Source organism: Argentina silus (assembly GCF_951799395.1).
Source record: "Argentina silus genome assembly, chromosome: 15".
Classification (NCBI taxonomy): domain Eukaryota; kingdom Metazoa; phylum Chordata; class Actinopteri; order Argentiniformes; family Argentinidae; genus Argentina; species Argentina silus.
This window is the reverse complement of record NC_139669.1, coordinates 8,701,545-8,728,202: the sequence shown is the minus strand read 5'-3', so window position 1 is coordinate 8,728,202 and position 26,658 is coordinate 8,701,545. Positions and strand designations below refer to the sequence as shown.

The 26,658-nt window shown below is 45.9% G+C and overlaps 1 protein-coding gene across 1 annotated transcript; it reads right to left on the bottom strand.

The window, feature by feature from the left end:
- Positions 1–4,435: 4,435 nt before the first annotated feature.
- On the bottom strand, positions 4,436–26,658 carry b4galt1l (DP-Gal:betaGlcNAc beta 1,4- galactosyltransferase, polypeptide 1, like). Its single transcript, XM_083686659.1, has 6 exons — positions 25,805–26,658; positions 23,083–23,318; positions 16,599–16,786; positions 13,557–13,679; positions 9,307–9,411; positions 4,436–8,870 (listed from the first exon to the last, which is right to left on the bottom strand). The coding sequence occupies exons 1-6, from the start codon at positions 26,100–26,102 to the stop codon at positions 8,726–8,728; spliced, it is 1,095 nt and encodes a 364-aa protein (XP_083542785.1). The 5' UTR covers positions 26,103–26,658; the 3' UTR covers positions 4,436–8,725.

The window sequence follows — 26,658 nt, the reverse complement described above, 5'->3', positions numbered from 1 at the left end:
TAATCACCAGCTGCTCTGTCGTATGAGAACTGTGCCGGCTGAGGATACTGAAGACATTCTGCTTGCTTGTGGAATGCCCCCGATCTGAAGCCTCCAGTGTCCTGGTCTTCCCTGGCAGAATGGACATGAAACACATAGTTAGTCTTGAAAATGCACGGACGCGCACATACATGCATGCACGCACACACACGCGCACGCACGAACAGACAGACAGACACAAACACACACATGCACAGACACAAACAGACAGGCAGACACAAACGCACACACGCACACACACACAGCCTACCAAAGATATAGAGAATGCGGACAGACACTCTGCTGATGGTGCTATTGACGTTCATGATGAGACAACCAGGGCAGGTCTGCAGGAAGGTTCCTGTGGAAGTCACATTTGCATCTGGGAGGGAAACACACTGTTGCCCCTACCTAGAACAGAACACACCCACCCACACCCACACCCACACCCACACCCACCCACCCACACCCCCCACGAACTCTCCAGTTCAGCTTCAGTTCAACATGGACCATGTCCTCGGCACCTCTCCACATGGTCAACAAAGATGCAGTCATAGTGAGGGACACATCCACACTGATCTGTCCAGGGGAGGCTGGCGGAGGTAGAAATTGGAGGACAGGCCAGCCTCCCCTGGTGGACCCATCCAGCCCAGTAGTGAAGCAGCAGGTAGGACCTTCTCACCATGTGATGGTCTTCAGGATCCAGAGGTGTCACCAGAATCATCTTTGGCCCGTGCTACCGGTACCGGTGCATTCAGTCAACAGAGCGGCGAGGACAGAGACCGAGACCGCATACAGGACACGCATGGTGAAGGTCTTGGTGTTTTGGGCTTTTACCAGAGCAAGGCCTCCATTATAAAGGGGCTATGACATCCACCATCTTGTATGTTTTTCCCAAAGTGAAGCAACTCTGAAGTTACCTGAGTTAGCTTGGGATAACAAACAGCCAATAACATTTGGAATTTCAGTATTGATGTTGTGATTTCTGATTTAACTCCTTCAGCGCCGAGGGGGAATAAAGTCGCCCAAACTGTCAACATTCCAGAGTGCCGAGGGTGACTTTATTCACCAGAAATGCATCAATGACGATGCTTCATTTCGTAGCCATTATGACTCTTCGTTTTTATAGCCAATCAAAGTATTGTTCTTAGGTAAATACCACATACCACAACGTGTGTTTGATTCGGTGGACGATTCTTAGAACAAACAACTGTCTACTTAGTTAGAGTCAGGTCACACTGCCTCCGGGAACCAGATACACACAACCACATACACACAACCATACATACACACAACCACAAACACACAACCACATATACACAACCACAAACACACACAACCACGTACACACAAGCACAAACACGTACACACAACCACATACACACATTCTAGATTATTACACTGAACTGGCTTCTGTCTGTGGTTTAAAGTGATTTATATACTTTGATTGCTGATTTGATCAAAATATGAACTATCATAGACACTATTCATATGGTTTAGCAATCATCCCTGGAGACTGTATAAACTTTTTCTTTTATTGATTTTTTCTTTTGAGTCAGATGAGACTCAGACCAGCTGTTTCTGATGACAGATGCTTCAGAACTGTATTAGAGACATTACAACCTACAGACAGACAGGCAGGCAGACAGACAGGTAGACAGACAGACAGGCAGGCACACACAGACGCGCACACACACACACACACACACACACACACACACACACAGAACAGAACAGAGCAAATCTGTGTTGAGTTAGAGTAACAATCAGCATGCTGAGTTTTGGCAGAGCTGCACCACGGAGAGAACGAGGGATTGCATCATCCCCAGGCATCGCACGGCGACATGTACTCAACTGTATATACTACTGAGATGCAAGCCAAGCCAGGCCAGGCCAGGCCAACTAAGCCAAGCTGAGCCAGGCTGGCCTAGGCACCATAGGCGCTGGAACAGTGCTAGAAAGGACAGTGTGGGGACGAATATGGGATCCAGTCCAGTCCAGCCAGGGTTGGCCCTGGAGCAGGGTTGGCCCTGGAGTGTGTAAAGCCTCTCAATAAGCCCCTTGACGTTGTGCTGGCCTGGGTCTGTGTCTGTCCTCAGCTTCTCTGGGTCAGCTGCTGCTACAGCTGTTCTACATAGACAGTCCTCATCACATACATACATAGATACAATACAGTACAGGCAGACAGGCAGACAGACAGACAGACAGACAGGCAGGCAGAGAGCTCTGGTTTGGTGATGACAGCAACGGAAAAACCTCCTGACACACAATCATTATACCTCTATAATATATATATATATATTAGAAAGAGAGAGAGAGAGAGAGAGAGAGAGAGAGAATGTGTGTGTGTGCGTGCGTGGGTGGGTGGCTGCATGTGTGTGCGTGTGCGTGTGTGTGCGAGAGAGAGAGAGAGCCAGGAGGAGAGTTTCCAGCTCCTCTGAGTCCAGATCTTTAGAATCTCTGTGCCAGTGAAGACTTCTCTAACGTGTGTGTACGTGTGTGTGTGTGTGTGTGTGTGTGTGGTAGCGGTTTCTGTGCCACTCAATACTTTTCTAATATGTGTGTGTGTGTGTGTGTGTGTGTGTGTGTGTGGCACCAGACAGACTGAAACAGCCAGGGCACGTGGGGTTGAGCATCCAGCGCCCAGCTGCAACCAATAGGAAGAGGGCACACTGCCCACTGCAGCCAATAAGAAGAGGGCACACTGGCCACTGCAGCCAATAAGAAGAGGGCACACTGCCAGGCCAGGACAGAGAGGAAGTCAGCTGACAGTGCCAGGGAACAAGACGCTGACGGCCAGGGATCACTGATCCTCAGAATGGAGAGACTAGGAGGAGAAGAGAACAGAGGGAGAGATGGAGAGAACAGGGAGAAGGAGGGAGAGAACAGAGGGAAGGAGGGAGAGAACAGGGAGAGATGGAGAGAACAGAGGGAGAGATGGAGAGAACAGGGGGAGAGATGGAGAGAACAGAGGGAAGGAGGGAGAGAACAGAGGGAAGGAGGGAGAGAACAGAGGGAGAGATGGAGAGAACAGGGGGAGAGATGGAGAGAACAGGGGGAAGGAGGGAGAGAACAGAGGGAAGGAGGGAGAGAACAGAGGGAGAGATGGAGAGAACGGGGAAGGAGGGAGAGAACAGAGGGAGAGATGGAGAGAACAGGGAAGGAGGGAGAGAACAGAGGGAGAGATGGAGAGAACAGAGGGAGAGATGGAGAGAACAGGGGGAGAGATGGAGAGAACAGGGGGAAGGAGGGAGAGAACAGAGGGAAGGAGGGAGAGAACAGAGGGAGAGATGGAGAGAACAGAGGGAAGGAGGGAGAGAACAGGGGGAAGGAGGGAGAGAACAGAGGGAAGGAGGGAGAGAACAGAGGGAAGGAGGGAGAGATGGAGAGAACAGGGGGAAGGAGGGAGAGATGGAGAGAATGTTACAGGGTGAGAAGCCAAGATCAACTCCACTAGGTCTGGCAGAAGCGCTGCTGTCTACGGTTGCCATTAGCAACGCTGCTGCCCTCGAAGCACTGTGGGAGTTTGGAATTCTCATCAGATGAGGCCAGAGGCCTCCAACCTCAGGTGGACAATTAAGTTATATTCCTTTCCATTCCATTCCACCCGTCCCTGTCTACTATCCTGTGTTTATGTCTCCCTGCGGGACCGTCTGGGTCCGGGGCCAGTGCAGAGCAGTGCATTGTGGGCCGGAAGCTACGTAGGCTAGGCTACGCTCAGGGCCAAAGACAACATGTGAAGGATTAGCATTAGCTTTAGCCTAGCACCAGCTTCTCACCTCTCCAGAAACAAGACCATGTTTTTGAGGCCCCATACCAACACTCTAATCAGGGGGGGACGGAGGGGAGGAGGAGAGGAGGACAGGGGGAGGAGGAAAGGAGGAGAGGGGAGGAGGAGGGTGACATGGAAATGTGAAATGTTGGAGTGTAAATATGTCATGAGTATTGGGGCCATAGCAAATCACTGTAGCGTGAGGTGTGTGTGTGTGTGTGTGTGGGGGGGGGGGGTTAAATGCATTAACCTCTGTATGTTAGAGAGAAAACACGACTGTGTGTTACTATCCTCCTTCCCTCCTCTCCTCTCTTCCCCTCCTCTCCTTCCCTCCTCTCTCCTCCCCTCCTCTCCTTTCACCCTCTCCACTCATGCATTACAATGAGCCTGTCTACCTCCACCAGTCTCCCCTGACTGTCATATGAAACTGTAAATCCTGTGTGTAGAAATGTGAACTGAATAAACAGGTCTTAACTGGACAGGATTACAGGTGTTGAGTCATACAGGCCTACAGTTCATCTATGAGAGGCAATGAGTAACCCAAACAACCCTGTGTGACCCCCAGCCCGGTCACATTACCCCCAGCTCAAGGAAGGAGATGCCTCTGCTGTGTGAGGAATGAGGAAAGAAACTTGAAATCACAACTTGAATCAAAGAATTTAATAAATCGTCTAAACATGATTGGTTTCATCTTCACCCAAAAAGTGCCACAAATAAGAGAAGGCATGGTAATACATCTTTGAGGAAAAGCAGAGAAAGCCGTTAAAACAACTCATATCAAACACTCATCGTGCATTTGTAGAAATCACAAGCATACACACACTGAACATGCTCCCAGCACAGACACGCGCTGAAGCACACCCACAGTCAGATACCACACAATAAAACAAAATGGGAAGGAAAAGGAACAGGATTGTGAAAGCCGAACAGATTAGCCAGCTAATATCCATACAACAAACGGAATTCACACTAAAATTCAAACGCTGGCTTTCCTGTACAAAGGCCATTGTCTATGAGGTGGCTGCAGGGGCGCTGAACCTGCCTTCAGCCGGCGCGCAGGAGAGACACCGCTGGTTCTCGACCCAGAAAGAGGATTTGGGTGGATCGAGAACACGCTGTCATGACACCACTGCATATAAGGGGGACTGCTGTTTCCCATGTGTGTTTTGAGTTCTTGAACATCGCTTCCTAACATAGTGAAGAGGTAGGGGGTTGGTGAGACCTTGTGTGTGTTCAATGCCGCAAAACACACAGCTGCACGTATAAAAGTGTTGCGTAGAGCTGAATCAATCTGCCCTTCCTGACGATTGCGAGCAGTGTTCATGCTGTGCAACACGTTTCGATATTGTGCAACGTTTCTTTGCTCTTGAACGAAAGCCCTGGTATGTGCATGTGTGGGGTTTCCTGAACAGTCCCACAGGGGTTACGGTTGGAAGGAAACCCTGCATGTCATCATCACCATTCTCTGCTCTACAGTGGAAAAATATGTATATAGACTGGTGGAGGTAGAAATCAGAGGACAAGCTCATTGTAATGCATGGAACGGAATGAGGAATGCATGTGTTTGATACCATTCCCTGTTCCGTCCCATGCATTACAATGAGCCCGTCCTCTGATTCCTACCTCCCCCAGCCTCCCCTGACCTCTATATGCATGTATATATGGCTTGGCTGGGTCTCTGACATTCAGTACACTGTGTGCCAACAGCAAGCAGCCAACTATTGTCCAGCATCTTGGAAAACACGCTTCCACTTGTTTAATAGAAGAGGAACCGCTCGGGGAGGTACAGGTTCTAGCGTCGATCAGGGGAGGCTGGCAGAGGTAGAAATCGGAGGACCGGCTCATTGTAATGCATGGATTCATGTTTGATACCGTTCCTCATTCCGTTTCCATGCATCACAATGAGCCTGTCCTCCAATTTCTACCTCCACCAGCCTCCCCTGATATTGCACACCCATGCTGTCCATAATTCTGTATGTCAAGATACAAGATGCAGTACATGACCTATTATGTTGACCAATCGACTGACACTTTCAAGTTTATTTTGGTTAAGGCGTGATGGTCATGCTCTTCATCTGGCAGAACTAGAAAACATAATCAGAGTAGGTAGTCTGGACTAGCTAAAATATAACTATGGACCAGAATTAGATATATATTCTGTTCACATATATATATATATATATATATATATATCTATCTGGCTCTGGACAATACAGTTAATTTATAATCACCCCCCCCCCAGTCACAAATCTCAATGGCTTTTTCTCCTCAACAAGATTGAGTTGTACATCTGTGCAAGGACACGCTACATCTCCGAGTGCTCTCCAGTAACATTCACCTCAACAGGAGGAACACAGAGGGAAGGCAAAGCCCACAGACAGGGAGAGACCACATGAACTCACTAAAGCTGAGGTCTCTGAAGTGTTTGGTTAATCATTACCTTAAAGCCATTTAATTCACTCATTTCGCTGACTGGACTCCTAGTCAACTCAACACGTTCCACTCACACCGTCTCAGGAGCTGGAAGGCTCTCTTGGCGGCAGTGAGAGTCCCAGGGCGAGTTTCCATTCTCTCACACCCCCTTGAAGACAGACATGTAACCACGTTAACCAGAGGGATCTCTCTCTTCAGAACAGAACCAGAACCTCAGCCCAACACATTTCTAAACTAATCTAACAGTTTAAATCATCTTCAGACACTTGTCATGGTAGGACTACAGCGCCATAGCATTTTATCACTGTAAAGGACACACACACACACACACACACACACACACACACACACACGCTCGCAGACACACACACGCTCGCAGACACACACACGCTCACACACCAGGTAAATACATTCAGGTGCCCCTGTATTCCTCCAGGGAGAGACATCCGTACAAGATACCTGGACCGCTGCTCCTCACACAGGGAAGAGGGAGAGAAAAAACTGCGTCCTAACTCTCCACACACACACACACACACACACACACACACGCGCACACGCACACACACACGCACACACGCACACACGCAGACATACACTTCTCCTGAAGGGTGAACTACAAGTGTGTACTCCCCACATGAAAGTACACAAGAGCACACTTCACGCAAAGGTGGAGAATTGGGACAGTCAGCATCAGATTTGGAGAGTCTGAGAGACTTTCAAGATACGAGCTTTAGACACTCTGATAAGGACACTTAGCTGTGAGAAATTAGAATGCCAAAGCTGAACACAGTAACATGATTGACCTTTTTCATACTCGTTTGGAACTCCAGACCTTTGAGGTGAAGTCTGAGAGCTTTTCAATCGAGCAAACAGGACCAGTGGAGTCATTACTATTCAGCTGGATCTTAACGATCTACAGGATTTGGCTTGATTGGGTATGAGCCTCAGACACAGACCCACGCTAGGCCCTGGCTGAGCTTTGCATTGGACTTGAAACCCTGCTTTGATGGTCGAGCTACAACAACATACAGTGCATTCAGAAAGTATTCAGACCCCTTCACTTTTTCCACATCTTGTTATGTTACAGCCGTATTCTAAAATGGATTAAATTCATTTTTTCCCCCTCATCAATCTACACACAATAGCCCATAATGACAAAGCCAAAACAGGTTTTTAGAAATGTTTGCTAATTTATTAAAAATAAAAAAAATAAAAATGTCTGGCCACTCTACCATAAAGGCCTGATTGGTGGAGTGCGGCAGTGATGGTTGTCCTTCTGGAAGGTTCTCCCATCTCCACAGAGGAACTCTGGAGCTCTGTCAGATTGACCTTTGGGTTCTTGGTCACCTCCCTGACGATGGCCCTTATCCCCCTATTGCTCAGTTTGGCCGGACGGCCAGCTCTAGGAAGAGTCTTGGTGGTTCCAAACTTCTTCCATTTAAGAATGATGGAGGCTACTGTGTTCTTGGGGACCTTCAATACTGCAGAAATGTTTTTGTACCCTTCTCCAGGATCTGTTGATGACCAATGGAAACAGGATGCACCTGAGCTCAATTTCGAGTGTCATAGCAAAGGGTCTGAATATTTATGTAAATGTGACATTTCAGTTTTTTATTTTTAATAAATTAGCAAACATTTCTAAAAACCTGTTTTGGCTTTGTCATTATGGGGTATTGTGTGTAGATTGATGAGGGAAAAAATGAATTTAATCCATTTTAGAGTAAGGCTGTAACATAACTAAATGTGGAAAAAGTTAAGGGGTCTGAATACTTTCCGAATGCTCTGTAACTCCCCACAAACCCCCAAAAGTGACAGATTATCAAAATCAAACCCCGATTGAAGAACCCCAAAAAAGACTATGTCAACATTATTGCAAAGAGATAGACTTACATACACACCCCCAAAATAAACAATACATAATTCATTCTTTGAGTCCTGATATAAAGGACTGTTCATTTGCTATTTCACAACGTCTGCTTTAAGACAACATGGCTCACAAAGGACCTGTCTCTCAGCAGCTGTCCTCTGACAGAGAGAGAGAGAGAGAAAGAAAGAGAGAGACCGAGAAACACAGAGAGAGAGAGAGAAAGAGAGAGAGCGAGAGGGAGAGAGAGGGAGGAGGAGAGACACACAGGCAGTGCAGTGTCCGGTCCTCCATGTCAAGGTCCTCTATGCTAACTCTCCTGGTGTCAACATCCATTCAGTTGAAGGAGTCCTGCAGAGGAAGAACGAACACTGAGAGTCCCAGTTCAGTTCAGTCCAGTTCAGTTCAGTTCAGTTCAGCATCGGTTGTGCAAAGGCCGAATAACAAAGTAGGGAATATCAAGATTCAAGATGTCTGCTGATCAGATCAGTCTTTCTCCGGCGATCCAGGAGGGAGACCAGAAGTATCATTCATCATTCAGAGAGTGTCAATAAGGCACGTTTGGTTACTGCATCAAACACTCCACAGAGGAGAGTCTCTCCACCAGGCCAGGGTGTGTGTGTGTGTGTGTGTGTGTGTTATATGTGTCTTTTGGTTGGCTTGCCCACGGCCACAGTGATCTTGGTGAACAGCTGGTCCTTCTCCACATTGACCACCTCGTACTCCAGAGACTGGATGCCGTCTTTCAACATGGTGTCCCTGGTGTGGGAGATGAGGTCGAACCTGGAGGGAGACAGATATTATTATTATTATTACTACTATCATTATTAACCTGTATTTAACCAGGAAAATCCCATTGAGACACAAAATCTATTTTTGCAAGGCTGGCCAAGAAAGCAGCAGCAGTCAATATGACATTACAACATTTAAAACACACAGTACAATCAGCACAACAACATGTGTGTCTCTCTCCCCACCCCCACCCGATCCCCTCCACTATTGCCATGCCCCCTCCAGGGTGTGCCTGTCCAGTCGAGAAGGAGAGGGAGGAGAGGAGAGGAGTGAGGAGGAGAGGGGAGATTAGAGAGGAGAGGAGAGAAGGAAGGGAGGAGAGGAGGAAGGGGAGGAGAGGAGAGGAGAGGAGAGGAGGAGAGGGAGAGGGAGAGGGGAGAGGAGAGGAGGAGGGGAGGAGTGAGAAGGAGAGGGAGAGGAGAGTCACCTCTGTGGGTTGGGTTCGTTGTCCTTGTCTCTGCTGTGCCGGATCATCCTGCACTTCCCCACGGCTCCACTGGGCCGCGAGATAGACATCCCCATGGAGCTCAGCCTGCACACACACACACACACACACACACAGTACCACAGCGTTACTCACCACACCCACACAAATCTGCACCTGTTATTTGTTTCCTTCACTATTGTCTAGTGGAAGGGACAGACATACAACAGCATCCCCACACCAGGGGAGGCTGGTAGAGGCTGGGGGAGGTAGAACACCAGGGGAGGCTGGTGGAGGTAGAACACCAGGGGAGGCTGGTAGAGGCTGGGGAAGGTAGAACACCAGGGGAGGCTGGTGGAGGTAGAACACCAGGGGAGGCTGGGGGAGGTAGAACACCAGGGGAGGCTGGGGGAGGTAGAAATCAGAGGACGGGCTCATTGTAATGCGTGTAATGGAATCAGGAATGTTACAGGACACATAACGCCACGTGATCCGTGTCTGTGTAGCAGGGTTCAACAGCATGGCTGACACACACACGCAGACACGCACATACACACACCGTGTGTGTAGCAGGGTTCAACAACACGCCTGATAAGAGATTCCCGACAGTAACATGTTGTCTCTGTGAAAACAACCAGCTGGCCCGCCTCCCCTCGCCTCCACGCTGGTGCCAAAAACACATTCTAACACCCCGTGCAATTACCACTGTGTGGCGGCCATTAATAATGCAGTCCTTCAGGGGAGAGGAAGTCCAGCTCAGATGTCAACAACTCTCCAGTTCCATTCACTGGTTCAGGGCTGAGGGTGAATAAAGTCCCCAAACTGTCAACGTTCTAGAGCGCCAAGGGTGACTTTATTCACCAGAAATGCATCAATGATGATGCTTCATTCTGTAGCCAATCAGAGTGTTGTTGCTAGGTAGACACCACATAGAACACTTGGCCCTCTAGGTGGGGAGTGTTCCGGAATGATTTGGCAGTGGGTGAGTTAAAGCGTGGATCATTCACCAACATGGTACAGGCCAAGGACATCTCAACAGATAGCATTTAAGCTAACATGTATACAGTTGTGTTCAAAATAATAGCAGTGTGATTAAAAAAGTGAGTAAAGCGCAAAATCCTTATAATAGCTTTTATTTCCATACACGCAAATGCATTGGGAACACCGCACATTCTATTCCAAATCAAAACATGAAGAAAAATTTATCAAATTTGTTATTACTTTACAGAAAGTGAAGAAAAAAAATAGCAGTGTCTGCATTTTTCTTTACAAACTCAAACATTTACTGTATAAACTGAAAAATGCTTGAAGATTTAGCTTTCCTGTGAATATATATTTAATATTTAGTTGTATAACCTCTGTTTCTGAGAACTGCTGCACATCTGTGTTGCATGGAGTCGACCAACTTCTGGCACCTGTGAACAGGTATTCCAGCCCAGGACGATTGGACTACATTCCACAATTCCTCTGCATTTCTTGGTTTTGCCTCAGAAACAGCATTTTTGATGTCACCTCACAAGTTTTCTATTGGATTAAGGTCCGGGGATTGGGCTGGCCACTCCATAACGTTAATCTTGTTGGTCTGGAACCAAGATGCTGCTCGCTTACTGGTGTGTTTGGGGTCGTTGTCTTGTTGAAACACCCATTTCAAGGGCATTTCCTCTTCGGCATAAGGCAACATGACCTCTTCAAGTATTTTGATGTATCCAAACTGCTCCATGATCCCTGGTATGCGATAAATAGGCCTGACACCATAGTATGAGAAACATCCCCATATCATGATGCTTGCGCCACCATGCTTCACTGTCTTCACAGTGTACTGTGGCTTGAATTCAGTGTTTGGGGGTCGTCTGACAAACTGTCTGCGGCCCCTAGACCCAAAAAGAACAATCTTGCTTTCATCAGTCCACAAAATGTTGCACCATTTCTCTTTAGGCCAGTCAATGTGTTCTTTGGCAAATTGTAACCTCTTCAGCACGTCGTTTTTTCAACAATGGGACGTGTTTTTCAACGGGGGCTTCTTGCCGATAGCTCAGCTTCACATAGGCGTCTTCTAATTGTTACAGTACTCACAGGTAACTTCAGACCTTCTTTGATCACCCTGGAGCTGATCATTGGCTGAGTCTTTGCCATTTTGGCTATTCTTCGATCCATTCGAATGGTAGTTTTCCGTTTTCTTCCATGTCTTTCTGGTTTTGGTTGCCATTTTAAAGCATCTGAGATCATTTTAGCTGAGCAGCCTATCATTTTCTGCACTTCTTCATATGTTTTCCCCTCTCCAATCAACTTTTTCATCGAAGTACGCTGTTTTTCTGAACAATGTCTGGAACGACCCATTTTACTCAGATTTTCAGAGAGAAATGCACTATAACCAGCATGTACAACATTTGCTGCCTTCGTCCTTAAATAAGGGCCACCTGTGTGACATCTGTTTTTTCACAGAATGAATGACCTCACTAAATGAACTCCACACTGCTATTATTTTGAACACGTCCTTTTCAATTAATGATTCAATTACACAGAATCAGCAGCATGCATGTCATGACTGTTGGGTCTGTTGGTTTTCTATTATTCTACTACACCTACTAGTAAATTATTTGCCATGTAGAAATATAATTTCTACCAAAAACGGTGATTGATCTGGTTAGTGATGTTGGACTGTTATTATTTTGAACACAACTGTACATATAGACATCCCATCACCAGGACTAAACACCTATAATATATAATATAATATATGCCATTTAGCTGACGCTTTTATCCAAAGTGACTTACATTGCAGTGAGTGCATACATTTCAGTATATATGGTCCCAGCGGGAATCTGATCCACAACCTAAGCATTGTTAGCGCCGTGCTCTACCAACTGAGCCACAGAGGACCACCTGGGGGGACCCCCCCCCCCCCACTCTTTGGAACACTCTCCCAAACCACAGAGTCCAGCACGCTCTCCTCCTTCAAGCCATCCCTCAAAATCCTGCTTTATAAACTTGCTTTTATTACTTTAACTATTGTTATTGTTACTGTATATGTTGTTGTTGTCTTTGAGTACTGAGACAAGAGCTATACAAAATAAATTCTTATTAAAAATAAGTTATTATTATAACAAATTATTATTATTATTATTATAGAGAGCATTTCAGCTCAAAAACTAAGTTGTTTTGTTGTATGGGTAAAGCTTGGCTCATGTGTTCTAACAAGGCAGGGTACAGTTTGACTAGACTACCATGTGTTCTAACAAGGCAGGGTTTAGTGTACATTTACAGAGCATTTACACGCTGATTAAACCTGACTCATCTCTACACAGAAAGACAACCAAGAGATGTGGCCAAAGTTACGCAACAATCTCCAGGAAAAGAGAAAGACATATTTTATCAGAAAGGACAGGAGGCAGAGACGGGGTCTGGAGGAGAAGCCACAAAGCTTTATTCTGCTCCGTTTCTTCTTCTGTTTCCTTCAAACACATAAAAGCAGCCGGCCGTCTATCTGAGACAGAAACAAGCTGTCAGACAGCTGGAATTCACCCTCAACACATAAACAGCCTGGCAGCTACAGACAGCACTATTGGAGAGGAGAGGAGGAGAGGGGGAGGGGGAGGGGTGCAATCGCTGAGATGTTTCAGAGGGGTTTCCACGACGACCTGTGTGCAGCATTTCCTCAGTCATGCAAAACAAAAAAAACTAAAAAAAAACGCTCATGCAAAATGTTGGTTCACACCTTCCCCAAGAAATGCAAATAGTGATGAATTTTGCCTGATTTGCCTGTGCTGCCCTTCACCTCATTTTCAATGCATCAGCAGTCATGCCAATGTGTTTTTTGTGATCTTTGCCTTAATATTGGTTTTAAAAAATCTGAGTGGCTGTTGAATTTTCTTCTCCACCAGACACCTTTGGCTGGTAGACCAAAAAGTAGATTTTATACACTGGTGCCAAGAGTGACTTTATTCACCAAAAATGCATACAATATGCTTCATTTTTGTAGGCAATAAAAGTGTTGTTGCTAGGTAAACATCACATAAAACACTTGGTGGTGAGTGTTCCGGAACTCTTTGGTGGTTGGTGGGTTCGGGGTGTTTTATTCTGGCCTGCTGGTGTCTGTTCTCTGCCCTCCATTTTGTTTCCATCTGTCCAGTCCCCTCTCATGGGCTGAGTAGTCATTGTTTTTCTTTTGTTAGTTGTTGTTGTTGTTGTTCAGATCTACAGGAGTGGCAAGGAAGGAAGGACTAGGGGTGTGTGTGTGTGTGTGTGTGTCTGACCTGTTGAAGATGTCGTCGTCCTCTCCTCCCCAGCCCCAGTAGTTGTTGGGGAAGCCGTTGATCTTCAGGAACTGCTCCTTACTCATGGAGGACACTCCCCCAAAGAACTGCTTATAGGGCAACCTGGGGGGGAGCAGGGGGAGAGAGAGAAAATAGAGGAGGGGGGGAGAGAGAGAGAGAGAGAGAACTAGAATAAATGGGGGAACTTGAACATTTTGATGACAGTGTTCTCTGTAGCTGACCTCCAGGGGTCAAGGCAGCCAGAGAGAGAGCAGTCTCACGACAGTAAACAGGAAGTGACTGCCCAGCAGATGGATGGTTCAGACAGGCCTTCTTCCTGTGTGGTCATGTGACACTGCCTCAGACATGCTGACTCGGTATCCCACCCCCGCATTTTGGACACTGAGTTCCTCAGCTTGGTCATTCTTTAAAGCCCCACTGCTCAGTGTAGAAAGCTTCCCTGCTGCAACGCTGCAAATCAAACATGCTTTGTCAATAAGAGAAAAACTACAGAAAACCAACCCTAAGCCAATACTGCGTGGGAATTAGTCAGAGAGCAAATTGCCCAACAAGAGGAGCTTGGCGTCTCTCCCTGAACCGGATTTCCCTGCTGCCAGGACCCTGCCTATTACATCCAGATGCCTGTCCCTGGAGGAACACACACACACACACGTTGTTAGTGCAAACAACAGGGAACAGGTTTAGGGACAGGATGCCCTAAAGAGCCTTGAGAGAAGCTCAGTGTACACACACACACACACACACACACACACACACCCCCCCCCCCACACACAATTTATGAGGCAGAGGCCCATAACTCAGCATACACGGTTGCCATTATCAACATTTTCTATTGAGTAAACCTTAATAACTGTAATCCTAATCCTGACCTCCACTTCTAAAAACCGTGGATACAGGAAACTAGAGGAACCCTGGATCAGCTCTTGGACACAGGCAAGACTGAGAGCCGTGAATCACAACAGATACAAACAGCTTCTAAAATCCTCAGAGACAAAAAACACACTCGTGGGTACACACACACACTCCATACACACACTCCATACACACACACACACACACACACACACACACACACCGCTTCCCCTGTCTGACTCATGCTCTACGTGGTCGACTAACAGCTAAGTCAACTGTCGTTTGATCCAGAGGCCACAGCAAACAGACCTCCTCCGCTGTTATCACTGAAGGGGGAGCGACCCTAACTGAGGTAACTGGATTGCCACCTCAGGCTAAAGTGATTAGCATGTGAGCTACGCTGACATGGCCACCTCAGGCTAAAGTGATTAGCATGTGAGCTACGCTGCTGACAGAAGATCCCTTGATGCTAGCTAGCGTAGCTCACATGAGCACCTTTTAAGACCTGAGAGATTCAAAACCCATGACTCAGGCACATCAGGTCTCAATGAAAGGGCAGTTCAGGAACATGGTTAACTCAAATTACATGACTGGTCTGATTTGACTTAATCTTTGAAACACCTCCCTCTGCACTAAGACTTCAACACTGGTCCGTCTGACGGACACAGAGGAAGAGTGGAAACTAGAAAGTAGGAAGGAGGAAGCAGGAAGGGGAAAGTAGGAATATACCAAAACTGGCTCTGGACTCACAAATGGTGCTTAAGAAGAAATTCCAATTTCAATTAAACTGTAGCTTCTTAAGAAAATATGTAAGAAGTTCCTAGACAATTCAGATTTCTTAAGAACATTTTTAGGAATTAAGAAAAACCCTCGCAGTTCTTATATTAAGGGTGATTTTATTAATCAAAAATGCATAAATTATGACGCTTCATTTTTGTAGCCAATCAAAGTGTTGTTGCTAGGCAGATACCACATAGAACACTTGGAACTCTAGGTGGGGAGGGTTCTGGAACTCTTTGGTAGTTGGTGAGTTAACAACGTTCTATGCTGCTAGTTAAACCAGAGCCTGAACAAGCTGAATGACATCAGAAACAAAGCAACACTGCAGAGTCATTACCAATCTACCACCATAGACTGGAGACCCATCTCTTCAGGCTACATCTTAACTGTCCCTCCTAAAGACCTCTTCATCCCCACCACCCCCCTGTACTAACCCTAACCCTAACCCTAGAGACCTCTTCATCCCCACTACCCCCCTGTACTAACCCTAACCCGAAAGACCTCTTCACCCCCAAAACCCCCCTGTGCAAGTTTCTCTCCTGAAAATAAATGTAAAAAAAAATATAATAATAATAAAAAAATAATATCTTTCTTCTAGCATTGTGACTGCCAATGGCCCCTGGTCCTAGTATAGATTACTTTTTCTTATGATGACTGATGGATAGATGATTCACTCACTAAGACAAATGTATTTGCTGTAAGTTGCTTTGGATAAAGGCGTCTGCCAAATGTCTGAAATGGAAATGATACCTCTTAAACTAGTGCACGTCAGATGTTTGGATCACATAATGCTGTTTCCCCCTAGACAACAAAGCTGTGGTAGAGTTAGAGCTGATGCCAAGTCGGTTTGTGACACACACACACACACACACACACACACACACACACACACACACACACAGTAATCAAATCCAAATCTAGCAGCACACCACACCACTGTGTGTGCACCAGATGCTGCAGGTCCCCAGGTTTATAAATAGCTGCCATGGTGATAACCGGCAGAGACCTGCAGCCCCATGTGGCTTCAACAGGGAGAAGTGTTCGCGACAGTTGGTCGTGTGCTGCACCGCCTCAGAGATTAGCCAACGGCAGACGGGTTAATGGCCGAAGTCATGGAACCGAAGATGGCCTTAGACACTCCTTCTTAATGAGGCGTGTGTGTGCATATGTGCGTGCGTGTGTGTATTCATGCGTACAGTGATTTGTGTGCGAGTGGTTTCCTGAAACCGAGCTTGTCCACAGACACAGATAAGTATGTGTGTGTGTGTGTGTGTGTGTGTGTGTGTGTGTGTGTGTATGTGTTAGTGTGTGTATGTGTGTGTGTTAGTGTTTGTTCGTGTGTGTGTGTGTGTGTGTGTGTTGTTTTGCGTGCACGTGTGAGTGATTTACTTGAAGCCAAACTTGTCCATGGACACAGCGAGGTGTCGGGGCTGGCTGAAGCACTTGTAGGTGTTTCGGTCGTCCATGGGGATCAGGTCCACATCGCTGAAGACGAAACAGCCGTAGTCATACTCCTTCAGCGCCTCCACATAGCCGATGTTCAGCAGCTTGGCCCGGTTGAACGTCTCGTTGCCGTCCTGCACAGGGGACGGAGGGCGAGGGTTAGTGGCGGGTGAGCGGGAGTTAGATTGGGGAGTAGAACAGGTAAAAACACAAAAGACAAGAGAGGGGTGGTTTCCCAGAGAAAGATTAACTCGTTCAGGGCCGAGGGTGAATAAAGTCGCCCCAAATGGTCAACATTCTAGAGCGCCAAAGGGTGACTTTATTCACCAGAAATGCATCAGTTATGATGCTTCATTTTGTAGCCAATCAGAGTGTTGTTGCTAGGTAGACACCACATAGAACACTTGGCACTCCAGGTGTTCCGGAATTCTTTGGCAGTTGGTGAGTAAAGGCTCACCCTAGACTAAAAAAGCATCATATTCAATTCAATGTGAATTTCCATTGAGAGTGTGATTTAGAGGATTAGGATTTAATCTGTGTCGGGGAAACCACCCCAGAGGGTTAACATTGTGAGGGGCGGTGTCCCGGACACATATTAAACATGGTCTCAGACTAAATCACACTTTCAATGAAGATTCTCTTAATCTAGGTCTGGGAAACCGGCCCCCAGTGACTTGGTGGAGAAAAGGGTACAGCTAGTCTGAGGCTGGACTGAAGGTATGTACTACAAAGTGTTAGGCTACTACACAAATATGCATAGGGACTGAACACTAGACACAGACAAAGACTTGGGAGTATACAGTGTAAAGGTTAAAGGTTAGATTTGGGTGTTAAAAATGAAGAAGAAAAACTCTAAATATGTGGGCTACTTTTGGAGGGTCTGGGCCTTGGGGAAGAAGAGCACACCGACACTGAGGCCAGACTAACCTCAAATAGATAGATAGATAGATAGAAACTTTATTTATCCCTAGGGGAAATTCAGGAAAATGATCAGAGTGGAGCTTTAAGAAACAATGTTTTGTGGAGGAGAGCTTCGTATCAGAGCTGCAGGCTATTATCACAGTAAACAGAGAATTGCTTAACAACATAGAAAGGTCATGTGAAGGAATTCATCTATTTTGCACACGTTCTCTTTCACAACTCTGCTAGGAGAGCTCCGGGGGGGCTGGCAGTAGATTAGATCGCCATTTCAGTTATCCTTCTCACAGCTCAGACATGTTCAGTTACGAATAAGGAGGGACAGAAAAATAGCTTAATTTGGGAACAAAAAGGAATCCAAGTATCATGTTGTGTTAGTGTTTGATCTAGCAGTCAGAAACGATGTAGAGCTAGGGTTCCCAACACAGAGTCTACCTAATCCTAGACTAAAATGCACCTTCAATGTAGATTTTCTATTGAAAATGTTCTTTAGTACTGGACGTAAGACCATGCTCACTGGACAATCATCTCTATTTTAAAAAATTGCATATTTTAATATTTGAAAAGTATTTGGAAAACATGGGGTGGGTGGGCTTGACTTCCTTGGTCAGGCACAATGGAAGCAGTGGACTAGTCTGCGAATGCATGCAAGGCAAGCTAAATCAAGCACACCAAAGTTGATCAAATACTTCAAATCATTTAAATTATATATTTTTCCCAGGTCTGATGGACAGGCCATCTAGTCCAGGAGCAGGCTTAATCTGTGTCTTGTCTGGGAAGTAATCCATCCCTACAAGACCTTCCACCGATCCTGGATCCTCTGCTTAGCCAACAGAATCAAAGCTCTTAGCCCTAATTTATGCGATCTGTGATTTGAGCCTGGGGTCGGTCTGTTCTTTCTGTTTCTCTCTCTCTGGTGAATACAGACCAGAGGCTGGCGGAAGGCCACCGAGATGGGCTAGATACCGCTCTCTCTCTACGGACAGCAGGGTGGCTGGTGGAGGGAGGCCATGGGAGGCTGCTGGAGGGAGAAATTGGAGGACGGCTCATTGTGATGCACTCGTGTTTGATACCATTCCTTGATATGATTCCTCAATTCCGCATTCCCTCTCTCCTCTGACGGTTCACTGCTTGGCGAGACAAAACAAAGCTATCAGGAGCATCACGATCTGCGTCTGCGTGGGCCAGGGAGGGTTGTTCAGGAGACATAAAGCCCCGGGCTCACATATCACTGGCTTTATCTGGCGATGGACCTTCCTGAAAGGGCCACGGTTTCAATGCCCATAGAACGTGAATTGTCTAAAATATTCAAGTAGGGCAGATGGGAGGAAACTATCCCTCCAAAAGAGTAACAGTTTCTGGGGTGAAAGAAGAGACAGGGTGGGTCAGGCACAAGTGACTGTAAGCCTTTGGGTGTTGGCATCAAGTTAGATGATATCATGTGTAATTGGTTACATACAATTTAACCTTGCGTAACCATACCCTCCAAATGCCTGGATCTCCACATTATACATAATACTACCTCTGAATCTTTTGTCCAGAGAAACGGCCAATTTCTACTAAATGTGTTGTTCTGGGAAACAAGAGATAAGGTTTCTCGGAACGAGTGCCTGCCAAGTTGAAGTCATCCTGTTCTAGACAGCTCTGAGCGTTAGGATTGTTGGAAAGATGACAAATGTTATGCATCCCAAATGTACCAACTGCAGGAAAACATTTGTGTAGTCGAGAAAGTAATAGAATTAAAAAAAAAAAAAAAAGAAATCTGTATTATTATGTTATTATAACCAACTTTCACACGAGACGCTGCAATAATATAATATAATATCATATCATTTGCATACACATTTTGCATCCAAAGAGGGTCATTTGAAACAAGACAGAAACAGGGAAGTAAAGAGGACTGCATATGATAAAACAATAAAGATAGAGAGAGACAGACAGACAGACAGACAAACACACAAGATAGAGACAGACAGACAGACAGACAGACACAGAGACAGACAGAGACAGACAGACAGACAGACAAAGACAAACAGAGACAGACAGACAGACAGACACTGGAATTGCACTTCAATAGTGTAAAGTTGCTCGATCACCTCGTCTCCTGGTCTCCTCTCCTGATCTGAACACACAGGACAGGTGGTAGCAACATGGCCGCTGCTGTCTTTCCTGAATATACCTTCACCTGTCCAGTTGTTTTATGTCAGTGCAGGTAAAGGAGAGGAGACCAGGAGAGGGAGCTGCTTTGGAGAATTGAGAATGTAGCCTAGCCAGTGCATAAAGAAAATGAAGAGGAAGAAGAAGGAGAAGGAGAAGGAGAAGAAGAAGAAGAAGAAGAAGAAGAAGAAGAAGAAGAAGAAGAAGAAGAAGAAGAAGAAGAAGAAGAAGAAGAAGAAGAAGAAGAAGAAGAAGAAGAAAAAAAAGAAGAAAAAAAAGAAGAAGAAAAAGAAGAAGAAAAAGAAGAAGAAAAAGAAGAAGCCCATATTACCAGTACGACCCCTCAGCCCAACGGGGTCACGCTATTGGCCAGAGCAAGCAGGGGGCTGGCCTCACCTCCTCCAGCGACCACAGCCATTGGCCAGACACGCCTGACATGCAAAAGGAGTGGCGGTTTGAGCAAGGGGGGCAGGGAAAGGAAAAGGCAACAACAAAACAGGAGGAAAGGAGATGAATGGCGAGGAGGAAGAGGAGAGAAGAGAAAAACACAGAGATTGAGTGGTAGAACAGCAACAAAGACCCAAACAATGTTTTAAACAGCCTAAAAGGTCATTTGAGCCAACTATGTATTGTACTTTAACAATTTAAAATATACAGTATACCTATTATTGCTTGTAATGGACTTATAAGTACAGTACCAGTCAAAAGTTTGGACACACCTTCTCATTCAATGGTTTTTCTTTATTTTTTATTATTTTCTACATTGTAGATTAATATTGAAGACATCAAAACTATGAAGGAACACATATGGAATTATGTAGTAAACAAAAAAGTGTTAAACAAACCAGAATATGTTTTATATTTTAGATTCTTCAAAGTAGCCACCTTTTGCTTTGATGACAGCTTTGCACACTCTTGGCAAGGTGTGTCCAAACTTTTGACTGGTACTGTATGTTGGTTAATTCATTATTCATTCTATTTTCAGTTCCAACCTTCATAGGGCCACAGATGAACCGATCTTCAAAATGAGTTTTATGAGGTTACTGTAACCCTGTACTACTGAGCTGTGTGGTACCGTAATATCCAATATTGTAATAATATTTCTACCTTCACCAGCATTTTGGGGGATTTTTGGGGGCAGGCCCTCTGTGATGGAGAAACAAAAGCCTGAGGCTTTGAGCCAAGCACCAGTGCCAAAAATGACGGTGGAAATGCGCCAAAATATTTGCTGTATGCAGGTGTGGCTCTCTCTACTCAACAACCTGGTAGTTTCTCACACTTGAGCTGTCCTGAGTGTGTGTGGGGGTGTGTGTGTGTGGGGGGGGTGTCTGTTGGGGTGGGTGGGGGTGTCTGTGGGTGTGTGTGTGTGTGTGAGTTACAGACTCATGTCTTGGCATGAAAACCTGCGAGAGGAAGTCTAAAAGTAAAGTTCTAATTACTTGCGACAGCACATTCAATGAGCGAGCAAGACACTCTCTCTCACTCTCTCTCTCTCTCTCTCTCTCTCTCTCTCTCTCTCTCTCTCTCTCTCTCTCTCTCTCTCTCTCTCTCTCTCTCTCTCTCTCCTCTCCTCTCCTCTCCTCTCCTCTCCTCTCCTCTCCTCTCCCCCCCCCCCCCCCCCCCCCCCCCCCCCCCCCTGAATATCCTCTCTCTCTCTTGACATGTTAAAACAAGTGTCTGTCTGGCTGTGGTATCTCATGTTTCTGAGCTCTGGGGGGGGAGTGTTCGATGGTGTCACTAAGGCTATATCGGTTAGTAACCACACACACACTGACCAGATTGTAACCAAGATAGTCATGTGAAACAGAGTAGGCTCCATGGGTGTATCAGGATCAACAGTCATCTACAGAACAGACACAAATGACACCATGTCTGTGGTCGACCGATCAGGGCCAACATTATTATGTCTAACCAGTCTTCTCCAGGCCCAGGGGCTAATGTACTACAGCCCTTCACTCCTATGACCTCATGTGCCCAGAGCTCTGTCCGGTCCAAACATCCTGTAGTAAAGATGTAGTGGACACAAGCTTTTCCGGGTGGCGGTGGATCGTTTATCAAAACCCCACCCACGTTTATTCATGTCTACATGTGAAAAAACTACCCTGCCTTCCTCTACCGATCCTGCCGTAAAGGTGTAGTAGCAGAGCAGACACAACACCAACCGCTATGACCATTACATGGCTCACCTGAAACACCACAGCCAGATAGGGTGGTCAGAGTTTAACCTTCTTGGGCGCTTAGTGGCGTAGCACACCAATGCACTTACCACGTAATCGCAAGGTTCCTGGTTCGATTCCGACCCTCGACCTATCTTGCATGTCATCCCTCCTCTCTCTCACCCACCAACAGCCAAAGAGTTCCGGAACACTCACCACCTAGAGTGCCTAAGTGTTCTACGGGGTGTTTACCTAGCAACAACACTCTGATTGGCACTCTAGAAGGTGGACAGCTTAGGCGCCTTTATTCACCCGTGGCTCTGAATGAGTTCAGTTTTACACGGCCCCTTATTGCCTCCCTCCAGACTCCTCCAGGTGACTCTCGTTCCTGGGCATCAAAAGAAGCTCCCCTGGAACCTCGTCTATAGACCTTGATTAAAGCCAAAGGATAGGAATGTGTGTCTTGATACCATTCATCATTCCATTCTATGCATGACAAAGAGCTTGTCCTTTGATTTCTACCTCCACCTAACCCCATCTCTTGGTTAAGTACAGACCTCTTTAGACTGCAGGGCATGAGAGAGTTTAGGTTGTGCAAACAGCATGAACAAATAGGAGAATCTGCTGACAGACAAAGAATATACAGACAGGGAGAGAGAGAGAGAGAGAGAAAGAGAGAGAGAGAGAGAACTTCGATTAGTGTTGATGAAGCTACACCTGTATCCAGACAGAGACAGCGAGAGATAATGCAGAGAGATAATGCAGAGAGATAATGCAGCCCAATCTGAGATAACGTTCCAACAAGAACATGAGATAAACCGTGGCTTCGTACGCTGCCCCTGTTCTGTGACCCCAGGGTCAGGGTCTCCCCAGGAGGTTTGAACCGTATGGCGCTGGATTGCATCATCAAAACCCGACTCCCGTTCACTCATGTCAAAATGCGCACAAAATACTCTCCATTCAGCTAAAACGCCAAATTCACAGAGGAACATCCTAACGCTTTCACTTTCGCTTTTAACAACGATGTCACTGGCGATCAAAGATAGCTACTCTATCGTTACTAAATATAGAGTTTAATTTGCGTTCCATATTTTTCTTTGCTCCACCTGTGAACTGCTCTGGGTATGTGACAGAAGCCTTATACAAATAAAATCCTTTATTATTGTTGTTGTTATTGTTTTTATTATGATGTCACAGACCTGTATGATGACGTAGATTCCGTAGTCCAGCTGCTGGCGTTGGAGGATGGGGTGGAGGTAGTACAGCCAGAACTTGAGATGCTCATCTCGGTTCCGGAAGGGGATGATGATGGCCACCTTCTCCACTGCGATGCAGTCCCTGGGTCTGTACCGCCCCCCAGCCTGGAGCTGAGGGTTCTCCTGCCTCACCACGTCCAGGCTGACCGGGGACGAGAACTCCACACGGAGAGCACCCACTGGGGGGAGGGAGAGAGGGAGAGAGGGAGGGGGGAGAGGGGATGAGAGGGAGAAAGGGAGGGGGGAGGAGAGTGAGAGAGAGGAAGACATAAGAAAGAAGGGGTAGGGAGGGATAGGAGAGAGAGATAGAGAGAGACAGAACGAAAGGAAGAAAGAGAGAGAAAGACATAAGAAGGGACAGATAGGGAGGGATAGAGGAGAAAGAGAGAAAGACATCAGAAGGGACAGGTAGGGAGGGATAAAGGAGAGAAAGAGAGGGATAGAGAGATAGATAGAGATAGATAGATAGATAGAGAGAGAGAGAGAGAGAGAGAGAGAACACATTAAATCTTTCCATTGTAAGACCTCCAAAGTCACATACAGTAGCTCAGTGAAGCCAGTCAACACAACACAACATTTCCCTCAAAAGGAGAGACATCAAGTTCTTCTCTGAGGAAGCAACTACTTCTTCTTTCTCCTTCGACAACGGCATCTCAAATGTTTTATGATCAAGGAGCACAATGGAGAGTCCTATGTGTCAGCAGCTCACACGACAGAGACAGAGACTACAAAGTAGATCAGATAACACATCAGCCACAACAATAACAATAGATTCACATTTACATTTGACATTTAGCAGACGCCTTTATCTAAAGCAACTTACAACAAATACATTTGTCAAAGTAAGTAAATCATCTATTCATCATCACAAAAAGAAATCTAGGACCAGGGGCCATTGGCAGTCACAATGCTAGAAGAAGCAGTAGATTTACAGAGTCATTTACAGTAGAGAAAGTGTACAGGGACATGTCAATCTACTATAGCCCAGGTAACGACCGAGCTTAGTGAACTTATTGTACACAGAAACGTGACAATGAGGGCTCAACCGCCAGAGGCTGCTGTCTCTAGAATGTATCACAGAGCAGGGGAGGCTGGCGGAGGTAGAAAACAGAGAACGGGCTCATTGTAATCCATGGAATGGAATAACGGAATAGTGTCAAACATTCAAACGTGTTTAAAACCATCCCTCATTCCATTCATTACAATGAGCCCGTCCTCTGATTTCTACCTCCGCCAGCCTCCCCTGTCACAGAGGTAGGCGGACAAACCAGCAGCACATCAGCAATAACCACAGCTGCATAAACATGACATCCTTATTGAAATCTGAACCCAGGCCACCATGTATGAATGGCCTAATGAAACCCTACACTGCAGCCTCATCCTTGGCCCTCTTGAAAGGGTGGGGTCATAGGCCTTACAATAAAAACAGACATTAAATATAGCCCCAATTTAGAGTATGCATTTCCTTTCCTTGTAGGCTAGGCCATCAGGTCATCAGCCAAGTCAGAGTTTCTTGCTGAAGCCCAAAAACCGTTCCGTTTCCTTCTGATTTAGGCTAGTTCATCTGAGAACCAAGGGTTCTGGTTCTGAGAACCAAGGGTCGTCCCTGGCCTTCATTCTAAATGGTTGGAAAGGGATGTGTGTGTTGTATACATCCTGGAATGCTTTGTGGAAGTATGAAAAGGCTAACTCAACATCAGGGATCAGTTCAACTCTTTTCCAGTCAATGGTAAAAAAAAACATAATGTAAAAAACCCTGCATATCAACCTGCTTCCAGTTTCATTTCAGGATGATGTGTGAAGGCTGTTTGGGGATTCTTCCATCCCTCACACAACCAACAGCACAGTGATCACTGACATCATCCGCATAAAACACCCAAAACATCCAAACGGTGAGGGGTGTCGGTTAAAACAAGATCAATCAAGGAAGACTTCAGACGGCTCTTTGCGTTTAGCCTTGTGACTCTGTTAACAATCTGGGTAAGATTATAAGTGTTAAACAAATGTTTCAATTGGTCAGAAGTAGAAGTCAACCAGCATAGATTTAGGTCACCCATAAGGACCAATTCAGAATATACATGCTGTGATAGTATTTCAAAAATACAGTCCAGTCTGCCAAAAACAGCAGATGGGGTCTATAGCAACAGGCAACAGGCATCAACAAGATTCAAGGATCCAGATTGAAATTCAATTTCTGGAACCAAAGTAGCCAAAGTCCGAAATGTTCACCATCAATTCCAATTCTCATCATGAGAGACAGATGTTTTTAGCTAGATTTCAGAAAGCATTCACACATCTGGGTCTGCGGTGTAGGTAAACATATTTACAAAGTCAAGTTTTGGAAGAAGACTTCTAACATTCAAGTGTAGAAACTTCAGACCGTTTTGACTCTTTAATTCCGACGGTGTGGAAAGGTCAGGACCTGGACTTGTTGTTACGACCTCTGATGTGACGACTCATGTGGCCATCAATAAGATCAATAAGTCTATGTATGGAACACTAAACACTAGTCGACTTTTTGGGGGGGTTTTACAAATAGACTTACATGATTCAACTCCTAAACTTGTATAACAGCGGGTCGCTGTTACACAAGTTTTCTTCTCGATGTTCATTTGAAGTGCACTTTCCTGATATGCAACATGACTTATGTTAACGTAGTACTTACCAAGCAGTGGGGAAGTTTCAGGACATTTCTCCAGTTGTTTGACTTTGTTGCTGCTGGTGGTCGTGGTATCATTCCTCACTACAGGGGCTTCTGGTAGAGACTCGATGGCCTTAACTTTGGTGGCAGCTTCTTCGTGTTTGATTGGATGAGTTTGTTGTTTTTGAACAAACGCTGCCCGAATATCTAAAGACCTCACGTAAAATATGAAAGTGACAGAAATATGGAGAATGCAAAGCAGGACGACCAGCTTGCATGTCCTATTAAGAACACTGAAATTCAGCGTTGAATCTCGCACCATATTTATCTGTGCTAGTTTAAACTTGTGGACAATCGATCAAAACTATCCTCTAACACCACCGAACAATTTCCACCAGCGTCCGACGCTACACCCGATTCCCACTGTTGTCCGACGCGACGCGACACTCGATTCCCACTGATGTCCGACGCGACGCTACACTCAATTTCCACGGATGTAAATCAACTTGAGAGGTTGCCTTGCTAGCACATTGCTAGCATGCTAACTGGTCAAAAAAATGTCCATTTCGCCCGAGACAACTTCATACAAAGTTGCCAAGCTCAATGATAATGCTTTCTAATATTTTTGGTCGTGTTCCGTCAAAAGAAAGAACTTCACTCGATATAGAAAAATACCTCTCAAGTTCAGCCCGACCACCGCTATCCCGATTTACTTGGTAGCCCCAGAGACCGGTTGATCCCGTTTACGGTACACTCTCGTCACATTTAGACCAGGTATAACTCTATTCTATCATAAAGGACGGCGTCCAGGATTAACGAAGTGACTTTGAAGAAGTCCTAACAATTAGAAAATAACGGTGAATTTCCTCTGACAGCAG